Below are 13,183 nucleotides of genomic sequence, written 5' to 3' on the forward strand. Positions count from 1 at the left end.
TATGAAAGACAATTAATATCCACGTTATGGTGTTATCATAAAGAAGCGTTAGTTGTGCAATAAACTTTTTTTCCTTTATTTGTAAACCAGAAAATAATTTCTTGAGAAGACATTTACCATAATCAGTCTAAATAAAAACTTGGCCAATTTTAATAATTTTCTTCCACACAAAGATATGATTGCCTTAAAATTTCAAATTCCTATATAAATTTTTTTTTTTTTTTAAAAAGAGAATTTCTGAGGGTTCATTTAACAGTAGCCTTACAATTATAGTGATATCTTCTTTCTTTTAAGTGATTACATTAAGCATCCATTGTATATTCAAGAGCTAGTGATCGTGAAGAGTGAAATATTCATGTAAAATATTTATTCGTTTCATTGTTAATTTTCTACCAAAATTTAATATTATCATAAATTTACTTTTTCTTCTTACCAAATTTGCCTATTTATGTATGTATATCCATTTATACCTGTGTGTGAGATACATGCGTGATACATATTTCATATATGTGTCGCAGAAGAATTTTTTGAACTCGATTTAATTACGAATTTTGATGCAAAACCAGTCCAAATCACCTCCAATCTTCCTCAAATTTTGTATATTGACTTATCTATATGTTTTCAATGAATTTCAACTATACGCATTGAAAAAGTTCCTTGTTTGCTTAGATTTTTGGAATATTGTATTGTTTTTCGTATTTCATCACCTTATTTGCTACCTCATCCATTAAATTTCCTTTCCTTCTTGCATCTAATGTCGCTAATCACGCTTAAAAATATGGAAGTTGATTTTTGAATGTGATTCTTTGAGAGAAAGATCCTTATTTATTTGGTTTTTCAAGTTTTATATGTGCTTGCTAGTTTTGGTAAGTCTATGATTAATGGCTAGAGGTTGGTAAGTTGAAACTTATTTGGGACATTTGTGTAAGTTTTCCTTTGTAAAAACCCATTATACATTGAAAACAACGCAATAGCACTCTTGTTCTTTTATTTTCTTTTTTACCTACTTCTTCATCCTTTTCATCTTTCTTGGTAATCTTAAAAGACATCGCTAAAATGGGGTATTTGCATTTTTACTCAATTTTGGGGTTACCATTGAAGTTATATCCACTTTGCTCAAAATTTGCAAGTTTATCCATTTTAGAATCAATTTCAGACTTTTCCGGTGCGAAGTTGAAGAAAAAATTTAGTCCGAAGTGTAATGCACTTAAGTCTAATTAAGTCTAAAGTGCAAAAATTGCACTTAACACCAAATAAGCATGAAGTGCAATAAATATTTTTATCCACTTAAGGTTAAATAGGTATGAAGTGAAAAATTTGCACTTAAGATGCACTTAAGGCCAAATAGGCCTAAAGTGCAACCAATATTTCATGCACTTAAGGCCAAGTAAGTCTAAAGTACAAATTGCTCAAAAAGAAAAAATTGTTCTTCAAATTTCAACAATCCAATACACGATTCAACACCTAAATCTACTCCAAATGGTCTCAAATTTCAAACATGACCTCCAAATATCATAAAGAACAAGCTCCAGTTATTAATTTGTCAAAACAACAACAATCTAACAAACCCATTTTGCAATTAAGAAGAAGAAGACCTAAGCAGTAGCAAAGAAAGGAGTGCCACAACAGCTCACTATCATAAAGAACAAACCCCAATTGTCAATTTGTCAAATCAACAATAATTCTAACAAACCAATTTTGCAATTAAGAAAGGAGTAGCAAAGAAAGGAGCGTCACAGCAGCTCACTACTATAAATTACCATAAACCACCTTAAAACCTGCTCACAAATACCATGTAAATTCATTGTCGCGTTTGTTTTCACAGCGCCTAAGAAAAGAAGAAAAAGAAGAAAAAAAGGAGAAAAATATCTGAAGTTGTCTATACTTTGGGTACTTGTTAAATATATTTTTTTTAAAGTTTGTACAAATAAAATGGGGTGACGAAATACGGCGTCCCGTGAAATTTTTACCGCTAAAATCAGGAGAAATTTGATCTTATTTCTCACTCTTGTTTACAAGGGAAAAAAACGATTTAATACATATCATCACTTCAATCTACCTCTTAACCTCAGTAACTAAATCGATTCGGTGTGATTACTTTTCCTTTACTTCCTCAACTCTTAGGAATAAATTGATCATGATCTCGAATTGTAAAGATGACAAAACCCAAAAGCTTATTTGATACTCCCTCTATTTCAGTTTATGTGAACGTATTTCCTTTTTGGTCTGTTCCAAAAAGAATAATCCCTTTCTAAATTTAGAAACAAATTAATTTAAACTTACAATACTACCCTTAATGAGAAGCTTTTACAACCACACATACTCTAGACCCCTTTTTGACTTATTTAAGACCATAAATTCCAAAAGTCTTTATTTTTTCTTAAATTCCGTGCCCAATCAAACAGGTTCACATAAATTGAAACGGAGGGAGTAATAATCAGTTAATCACTTTTGTAAATAAGAAAAAGGAGGTTGCTTTTGTAACATACACCATTGCGTTTTACGGAGCCCTTCCTCCAAAGGCAAAAACAAGATATTATGAATTCCCCATGCTACACAGACTGGAGCTCTCAATGTTGAAATTAGTAACTCAAAAGATTTTACAAGCAAAGATTAGTTGTTAATGGAGAGAATAATTGCACTCAAACAATTGGCACCTACTTGACACATAACTGAGCATTTCACGCAATTTTAGACCAAAAAAAAAGAAAATATTATTTGTATTCCAACTTTGCCCTCACAAAAAATCACAAAAAAATGATCGGTTTTCCTTTGGAAGATAGATTCAAATGTATAAGTAGGCTTTTATTTGCAAGAACATTATATGAAAAGGAAACACTTCAAGCAGTCAAAATGAAGAGGATGTTCATCTTCAGCTAAAACCACAACAGGGTTAATAACTAAAACAGGCTTCCGTGCAATCAGAAGTTGAGAGGTTCCTTCAAGAGTCTTTCCATCTGGCGTGCCCTAGTCCTTATCGACATGTCAAAAACTTTCTGCCCAAATTCAATCACAAGCCCACCAAGAATGCTAGGATCAATCTGTACAAGAATGGAAATAAATAACATCATAAGCAGATGCAATCTTTATTGTTAAGAAGAATTTACCAAATAATTATCAGTATCATAATGTACCTTCTGTTCAATGTTCACCTTCTTCCCTTTTCCCATCACGTCTTGCAATGTCTCCTTCAATTCTTTCTCCTCTTCGGGAGGAAGAGGCTGGGTAAAGAAAACAAAAGATACAATAATCAGATATTTAACTACGACAAAATAACAAACTATGACAACCAGATAAAGTAACATATACATCCTACTGCCCAAATTAAAATCTCGTGTATCATACAGCAGTTAACCACCCAATCCCTCAGGGTGCAAGAGAGACGGGCAAGCATGAAAGAATTCAACTCAAAGTATCAAGCATTACATGAAGGGTCCCCACTAATAATGATTATACACATTGAAATATTAGAATAGAACTACCCATGGTACTAATTACATTGGATGTCATTTTGTAGTCACATTAAAAGTGCAGATATAGTGACTTTTAAAGCAAACTGCTAAGTAAGAAAAACTGTAAAGACACTATCTCTCTGCAGTGAAAAGAGTTGCTTCATAACGATCTTCCAAGAGTCCCCATAAGCAGTTTATAAGCAAACTTCATATTGCTTTCATCCTCCTAATTTGAGTTTCAGTTACTCTTCAAAGAACGATATAATAAATACCATGTCGAAAACATAGTTCATAGCCTGGACAAATTTTATACGAAGACCGAAAGAAGAGGATCTAAATTCGAAATCAAACTTTTAGTTCAAAATAGGTGAACTTACAATAACAGTTGTTACAATGGCTTTAAGCTCCCCCTTGTGTGCCATGGTTAACTCTGCAAACCTTTTTGCTATGGCATCAATATGTTTCAGCCTCCCATTTTCGGCCAAAACAACTAGAAATGCACAGGTGAAAGAGAACGTGTCAGACAAATATAAAGTGAACATAAACGGAAAGAAAATACTACCTGAGCAGATTAATAAAGCTGAAATACACGTGCTTAGATACCACATGACAATAAGAAAACAAAGAGATGAACGGTGAAATTAGTGGTTGTTAAGCTCTGATCTTTAAATCAAACATAGAAACCAATGCAGAAAAGGCAACAGTAAGCCAAAGTTCTGCCAAAATGAAATATAACTTAGCAGCTTATGCTGCCAACATGATAAGTGATAATGAGGAAGAACTATTCCTGAAGCGATGAAACAATAGGAAAAAAGTGGAAATTCCCATGTCACTAGAAAGCGATAAATGACAAACAGATATCAGAATAAAAGAAAAGTTCAAAATAATTGTATTTGCAGTATTGGCTTGAGGAAAGCATGATATAGACAAGGGTTAATACAAATAAGTTGTAAGGTTTGCAAATTAGCTTAGGGGAAGGGATTCTGAATGATGATGGACCACAACTTTACCACATTAGTTGAAATGGTCAAGGTCAAGACTGTAGTTGACATTATTGTTTGGTTACCTCATAGTGCTTTGTACAGCTAAAGAAAACTAAAATAAGTCTAATAAAATACCCACATGCAGCTTAGCATTCAGGGAATAAAACAAGGATTGAGAATGCATATGGTTATACCACTATAGCAAAAAAAATATTGCCATAAAGATCATTCTACCACAATCTATATATATATATATATATATATATATATATATATATATATATATATAGAGAGAGAGAGAGAGAGAGAGAGAGAGGGGCCAGTTGTAGTTCAATGTGAAATTAATCTTCTAAATTGTAAAAACGAATCCTACTAAATAAAATTAAAAGGAATGTATCTTCTGGATTGTCTTGTTTAGTCAAGCATTAATCTGAAGGGGTACAATGTTGAAGGGGTGAAACTACAATGAGAATTTCCTGAAGATATACACCAAACTAATCACAACTCACGTACTCCCTCCCCCCCAATGGAGTAAAAGAGAACACCTGAACTGATAACAGAGGAAGCCTCAGCTTCCAGTATGAAGAGATGACCATGCAGCTAGGAAAATAAATACCAACAAATAGCGACATTGAAGAAGAATTTATAATTTGCTAGTAAGATTAACATCGATTAAAGGAACTTGCATCCTCTAAAACAGAATATAGATACCAAATTGATGTGAATCTTTGAGTTAACAAAACAACCAATCTACCAGGATCAAAATCTTGAAGCAGAATCTAATTTCAAAAAAATGAGAATCTGTTTATTTATGGCATCTCTACTTGTTATCTAAACCAACAAATCTCAAGTTTAAAAAATGGAATAGTAGTATTTTCTTTCAGAAATAACAATATAATTGTATCATACCCAAGAAGTTCCTTGTGAGATCTCCAAATTTAGCCTGTGCACAGATGTCACTTATGGCCTTCACTCTTGTATCCTTAGGCACAGAGAGATCCTTCATAAACTGAGAAAATTTAGGACTTTTCTTTGAAGCCTCAATAAGGTCCAAAATCTCAGACTCCACCTTCTCCAATGCACTAGCTTTTACAGCTGCAATGTACAAAGCTGAGGCATAATTTCCAGAAACTCCATACATCGTCACAGGAACCTAAAACATCATAGAAGCAAAAGACGTAACAGATGTAAGACTTGTATTCCTTTGCTTTGGTAAAAGTATCCATTTCTTAGCATCTCTTAGGTTGAAGACACTATGAAAGAAAGAAAATGATGTAATTGCTTCAAGTGACAGAGATTGATACATATTTCGAATTTAAACTTAGATTCACAAACAGGAAGAGAGAAGAGAATTCAGAACACATTTGAGATAAATGAGGCAAAATATAACAAAACTCAGAACACATTTGAGATAAATGAGGCAAAATATAACAATAGGACTTTCTACATTCCGTACAATTGGTAAGAATGAACTGGTCCAGGACATAAATAATTGACAGGAGAACAAGGATGTTTTGAGCTTTATGGCTAATAATCAACCCTGACAACCATAGTATTCTACAACAATAATGAGAAGATGATTTATTTGCTCTACAAACAGCTTCAAACACTTATAGTCCATGTCGACCACTAAGTCAAGTAGCTATTCATTGGTAGAATTTACGTTGATTCTCTATCAACCAATAATATGGGACTATTAACATGGTCAACAATTGACTTCTACTCTTGAAATGATCCACATCATTTTTGCTGCGAGCACTTCTGTTAACACTTTTCAGGAAGTATCCCAGTTCTATATGAAGGACTAATTGGACTTGGCAGCAAAATGAAAAAAACAACCGCCAGGAGTACATGGGAGAAAAGTGTCAGTTCATACTATCCATTGCCAAAGAATTCGCCAAATGAAGGCATTAATTTAACAGATATGAGCAATGTGCCAAAAAAATTAAGTTATGTTCAACCTTCATTTCAAAAAACCGTCAGAACTTTTATATGCGAGGTACTTTATCCTATTAATACAAGTGAGCTCGATAGTTGCTAATTCAGATGAATTCTAACCAATACACAACAAGTTGGTGTGACAATATACAGTGTGGATTTACATCCAACCTTCAAAAAGAAAGGGGTTGAACTTTGTCTGAAGGGATCGATAACTTCTCTAATAAATTCAAGAAAGGCCGAAGGACTCTCCAACTTAGATTTGAAATCAAAGATGCAGCTACCACTTTGAGGATTTGATGTACCCAATTGGTTCAATATGCATTTAATTCAGGGTAGGAATGCAATGCTTTTGGCAGCAATAAGTGGCATATTGAGGGATTCAACTTGAAACTTCAGAACATTCACCACTCTCAAGTAAGAAAAACTATCTCAGAAACAGATATTACACACACAAATACAACTACAATCTCATACGATTTACTAACCTTAACTTTTTGCTCTTTGGCTGGGGCAGTAGCATAATTCCTTGACAACTGCAAAAAAAAATGACAAACATATATTAAAAAAATAAACATAACATGCCATTTTACCAGATTTCAACATGGACATTTTTAACGGTCCTGTGAAAAGAAAAGCGATTCAGCAAAAACTTCAAATGGGATGTGCTTAAGCACTGTGCACATCGAAAGATTTCTCTTTTCAAGTAGTTCGCGTGTAAATAGAACAGAACTACAAACGGTTCCAACAGGATATTCAATAAGAGAATCACACCAAAATAATCGACCCTAAGCTGCAACGATACCATCTATTCCCTTCGATTTCATTTTTAATTTTAAAAAAACGAAACGGTTTGTTGTGACTGCATATATATAACCCAATAACAACATTCAGCCATTTCACATAAATAAAAATATATAATTTCAAGAATCTAGAATCAAAATATAGATGAAAGCAAAACCCAACAACTACAAACAAATCAGCAATATCGAAGACCAAAATTAGGTTTCATATCTGATAACAATGAATACCTCAGGATTGGAGAGGAGGGATCTTGAATCGGAGCAAAGGGCTTTGCGGAGGAGAGGGAGCGTGGATCTGACTCGCCCTGCCATTGCCATCGCAAGAGAATCTTTTCTTCGAACCCGGTTTGTTTTCACCAGAGATTAATAGGCTTTGTACTGTTGAAAATGGCGGAGTGAGGGTTAGGGGTACAGAGTCGATTTTAACATTTCACAACTTATAACCTAAAAGGGCATAGGATTTCTATGCTACCACTAGCAATCAGTGACACGTGTACCCCTTTTCCTCTTTTTCACGGTTGTAATAATCCTTATTTTATTGGAAATTTTACACCCTGTAGAAAAGTTAGAGCCCGTTTGGCCAAGCTTCTAAAATCAGCTTATTTTGAGAAGTGCTTTTCTCAAAAGTACTTTTTAAAAAAGTGCTTTTCGTGAGAAGCAATTTGTATTTGGCTAATTGAGTTGAAAAGTACTTTTGAGCAGTAATTAGTGTTTGGCCAAGCTTTTGAAAACTGCTTCTAAGTGTATTTTTCTCAAAAGTGCTTCTCAGAAAAGTGTTTTTGGAGAGAAACTACTTTTTTCTGCTTCTCCAAAACTGCTTCTGCTTCTCCTCAAAAGCACTTTTTTTCCTTCCAAAAGCTTGGCCAAACACCTCAATTTTTTGGCCAAAAGTGCTTTTGGCCAAAAAAGCACTTTTGGCAAAAAAAAAACGCTTAGGCCAAACAGGCTATTAGTATCCTATTTATTTAAATAAATACCATTTTAAAATATTATATTATATAGCTACTTTACCCTTTATAGTNNCTACGCCCTTTAACCCCGCCTTTCCACCCGCCGCCTCGCCGCCTGACCAAAATCGCCTGCGGCACGCGGCCGCGGCCAATCATCACCAAACTCACACCACGACGCCCCCTCTCCCTCCCTCCGTCTCGAACTCACCTATTGTTTTTCCTTAAATATACCTAGAACTCCCCGAATCTGGGTTTGAAATTATGAAACCCTAGCGCCGCCACAGTTTCTCCGGTGGCGGCGCCACCCCTATTCAACCCAACTTTCCTCCAGACAACCGTTACCCTTTGTTTAACCCTAATTCACCACCACATCTCTTCAAATCATCACCAAGCGAGGCCAGTTTCAGATCTAAGAGAAAGGAAGAAGTAAAGCCTCCCACTGTCCAAAAGTGATTTTGGCCTGAAATTTGTATTAATCGTTTGTTCTCAACAAGAACATTCGATTAATACCAATTTGGGTTCAAATCAAAGAATGCCGGAGCTCGTTCAAGCCGGTCGTTTGTTTTCTCTTTTAGGTAATTCTCTTCGTTTCTTTTCTTTTCCCTATTTTCGTTTCTGTTTCCCCTCCTTCCTCGTTCTTCTCCGCTTTTTTTGTTGTTTTCATCTCTGTCCTCTCCTTTCTCGCCTCTTGTTTATCATTTTTTCTTTTACTGTTCTGAAAGTGTCCTTAAGATGGAGTAGTGTTAGTATAATGATTAGCATTGATTTAGGATTATCATTGTTAATTTTGGTATCCAGATTTCTCTGAACTTTGTGTGCTTGATTTAAGTTTTCATGATTAATCTGAGCTTTGCTATACTGTAATGGGTTTTAAATTAATGCTGTGATGTATTAGTTGGGTTGGTTTATCAGGTTTTGTGTTCATCGTGGTTATTTGTTTGAGTTTTGTGTAAAAAGAGTTTGGGTTAGATTACCTTATAGGTAGTACCAGGCCCATTTAGGGTTTCAATTCAGGGTCTATGGCCCAATTAGTTTGACCAGTTGACCCGTATGAATTGCTGAGTGTAAAAACAGGCACATTTAGGGGTAGTTTAGGTAAATTGGATAGGAGAATCTTTAATAACAGAATTGGAAGCTTCTAGGGAGGGGTTCTAGATTATTTCAGGTCTTTTGATGGTTTAACTTGGGTATAGTTTAAATAAAAGTTCAAAAAGGACTAAAGGTTAAAAACTGAAGGTCTGAAGTTGCCCTAGTAACTTGCCGATAAAGGCATTGTTACTTAGGGCTGAAGGGGGAGATTGGAAGCACTGAAAAAATATACTAAAAACTCTAGGCGGCAAAAACCTCTAAAAATACTATTCCATTGCCCCCTTGCTTGGATTCTCAAAGTTTCTTCACATCTGAAGCAATTCTTGTTCATTTAAGGTTTAACAATGGATTAAATCTTAGCTCTAAGGTCTGATTCAGAGGTGTTGGGTTTGAATTCGGTTGAAATCACCCTTGGTATACTGATTTGGGTTGCATTCTTTCTAAAATTGGTATGCTCTAGTCCTAGTTCGAATGTGTTTGCCTCCCTTTGGTTTTGATATTCGAGTTGGTTGAGTTGTGTTGCTGCTGGGTTGATTGCTGTTACTGCTTCATTCCTCACCTTTTTCTTTGTTTTTATCCAGGTATTTCCTTGGTTCATGGTTGAGGTTTGATTGTTGGGCATGTAAAGAATTGAAGTTTTGTTAAATGAAGATTTTGTTTGAAGCTGAATTTCTCTTCTTTTTTTTACTGCTTCATGTTCTGTAATTAGAGCTCAAGTGTTAGTTAGGGCCCCTATTCCTGCTGAAATCTAGTGTGTGAGAATGACTTGGTATTGTATTTCGCGTTCTGCGTCCATAGTTGAACAATGGACTTCAACTGTTTGAGTTTATGCTTGGTGCTGCATCAGGATTCTAGCCTTTGTGAATGTCTGGCTGAGAGTCACTCAGGTTTGGTCTTGAAAGTCATAGTCGAAGCTCTAGGGTGATATATCTTGACATTTGTTTATATTTTAGCTGCAATTAGTTGACACTTTCATATGATTTGTGTTTAGTTAGCTAAAAATGGAAATGCTAGTGGTTACGGCATGAAGTTCTGTTCATACGAGCCTGTTTAGGATTCAGGACTGCAGATGTGATTCCAACGTGATTTGGGATGGTTTGGATGGTTGCCGATTACTTTAGCTAGTTAATTCTATTTATGTGACATATAGTTGTTGAATGCATCAGTTCATTAATCAAAAGGTCACGGATGGTATTGGGATTTAAGTAACAAGGTGATAGTGAACGAACCATTACTGGATTATGTCTTCATTATGAATATGATTTGGCGTTAGAATGATGTTTAAAGATAATCAAATTCCATTTTTTTTGATTTCCTGAAACCTTTTGAAGCCCAAACGTGACTGTTTTAATTTGAATCAGACCTGGGCCTGAATCTGTTTAAGGCCCGGTGTCAAACAGTTTTCTCCTCTCATTTAGGTCTGATCGCGGGCCTAATACCAATTGTTTCTTATTAAGCTGTTTCTAAACTCCTTTTATTGGGCTAATTTGAAGCCCAAACATGCTGAAGGTTGGAATTTATATTAAGATCACGGGTTTAAATTTATAACTTGGGGTTTGGGCCTCCTAGTTAAGTAGCATGCTTGAATTAAGAGGTTTGCCTTTGTTCAAGTGTGGACTTGAACTTGAGACCCAAACTCCTTGATTATTTTAAATAATAGCAACTGATAAAATTGATTAATTAGGATTCTTTAGAGACAAAAATTAAATAGGAAATTATAGCTTGCTCTAGGATAGCCTTTAAATAAAAATGAGACGAGCCTCGCCGCACAAAGCATATAAATTGCAGGGCCCTCATTAAATGCTTGTATTAAAATATTTAGAATTCGGGGTGTGCCATTTAGCGAATTTTCATGGCCTCCCGCAAAGTTAATGACACGTTAGTCGCTTTAGGCGCGTTCTTTAATAATTTTACCTTCCTAAACTCGGGTGTGCATTTCATGCGACCCAAATTCAAATCCCAAAACGTTGAATAAAAATGTGTTGAGGATCCGGGTGCATTTCGTGTGACGTGATCCAAAAACACGTTTTTAAAACGACGTTCACTTTCTTAAAATTTATTTAATTAAAAACGGTTAAAGATTTAAAATTGCACCATAGGCTAAAACATGTGCTAAAATCAGATAATAGGCCATTTATAACAGTTGAGCGACCGTGCTAGAATCACGAAACTCGGGAATGCCTAATACCTTCTCCCGGGTTAACAGAATTCCTTAACCGGATTTCTGGTTCGCGACTGTTAAACAGAGTCAAACCTTTTCCTCGATTCGGGATTTAAACCGGTGACTTGGGACACCATAAATCTCCCAAGTGGCGACTCTGAACTTCTTAATAAACGAATCCCGTTTCGATTGTCACTTAAAGTGAAAAAACTCCCTTATACACTATCCTTCGGGGTGGTGTAGAAAAAAGGAGGTGTGACAAGCATCTCCTGGTATTTCTTCCCAAGTGTTGTGTATGTCTCTAGTGCTTCTTTCCGATTGCTGCAATTCCAACGTCCAACCATTTTCCTAACTTCTTCGAGGAGGTCGTATATTGGTAATTCCCTTGCTGACACAAGTGCGGCATTGATTGACTCGGCAATATTTCACGTCATTGTCCATCCCCTGTTGACAGGTGCATACAACCTAGCCCACATTTCGTATCCAGCTAACTCCAAGTATTCCTTCACCCTAATATCTACCTTCTCCACCTTCTCCATTAGACTGTCAAACTCAGCCTGTGTGTACGCTTTTGCCATTGAGAAGTATATCTCGCTTAACTTTGAATGACTCTTTTTTAATTTCTTATATACGTTGTTCCAAAGATACCATATACAAGCAAAATGTGGTACAGTTGGATACACTCTTGATACGGACTTGATGATACTTTCATTCCTATCAGAAACGATGCACATGCTTTCCCTCTCACCATATGCTTCCTTGAATTGCTCAAAGAACCACGTCCAAGCAGCATCGTTCTCTGAATCAATAACATCATATGCTATTGGAAGTATATGACCTGTAAATAAAATTTCATACATACTATAAATATGTATTTCAATATTTAATATGCAGTAATAATTATAATATTTTATTATGACCAGCATACTCACCTGCACCATCCAAAGTGCTGGCCGAGACGAAAGTCCCAGTATAATACGATTTTAAGTGGCTTCCATCCACAACCACAATGGGTCTACATTGATCGAACCCCTTTATAAAGGCATACAAGGATATATACACATACTTGAACTCATTTTGTGGGAATTTTACCATTCTAATGTGCGAACCAGGATATGTCATATCCATTGTATACAAGTATCCTGGTAATTTATTGTATGAATCAGCCGGTTCACCCCTCAAAAAATTCATTGCCTTTTCTTTAGCCCGCCATGCCAACATGTAACTAACATCGACACCTAAATCAGTTTTCACATCATCAATGATATCCTTTGGGGTGTATTTCCTCTTATGATTTGTAAGCTTGGGCCTAATCATACCACCTATAAGGCTGCTACTTGCCTGATGTTGCTCATACACCTTATCCTTCAACGGACATGTATGCTTATCATTGAACTCTCTCACTTTGAATAATTGTGATTTGTTAATGCTAGAAGTCTTAAACCTCCATTCACAATCTTCAGACATACATAATAATGCATAGCTGCAAAGAAGTTATAATTAAACATATGATCAGTATAAATACTTACAAAAAATACACTCATATACGTTTGAATATATTATTGCATCTATATATACATATAGAGTAGTATACAACACAAATATATACAGTGTTATACATTTAAACATGGCTGAATACACCTAGATGTATAAGCATACATTTTAATACAATTAATACATTTAATAAAAAACAGTTAGAGCCACTGTGATCCACAAGAATACATGTATTATTAATACATAAAAAATAAAACAAGAACAACTGTGAAGGTCAAGTAACCATTCACAAATACAGCTAAATACATATACA

At 35.2% G+C, this 13,183-nt stretch overlaps 2 protein-coding genes across 2 annotated transcripts; both read right to left on the reverse strand.

Moving 5' to 3' along the window:
• LOC109231190 (ATP synthase subunit O, mitochondrial-like) lies at positions 2,675-7,416 on the reverse strand (the record flags this gene model as incomplete). Its single annotated transcript, XM_019396775.1, is given in 6 exon segments — positions 2,675-3,041; positions 3,135-3,221; positions 3,830-3,942; positions 5,345-5,588; positions 6,862-6,909; positions 7,405-7,416. Coding segments are annotated over 6 exon segments (624 nt in total), but the record flags the coding sequence as incomplete, so codon positions are not given.
• On the reverse strand, positions 11,802-12,843 carry LOC109239024. Its single transcript, XM_019405532.1, has 2 exons — positions 12,309-12,843; positions 11,802-12,214 (listed from the first exon to the last, which is right to left on the reverse strand). Exons 1-2 carry the CDS (start codon positions 12,841-12,843, stop codon positions 11,802-11,804), a joined length of 948 nt encoding a protein of 315 aa, XP_019261077.1.

This window comes from Nicotiana attenuata, chromosome 1, assembly GCF_001879085.1.
Source record: "Nicotiana attenuata strain UT chromosome 1, NIATTr2, whole genome shotgun sequence".
Lineage (NCBI taxonomy): Eukaryota > Viridiplantae > Streptophyta > Magnoliopsida > Solanales > Solanaceae > Nicotiana > Nicotiana attenuata.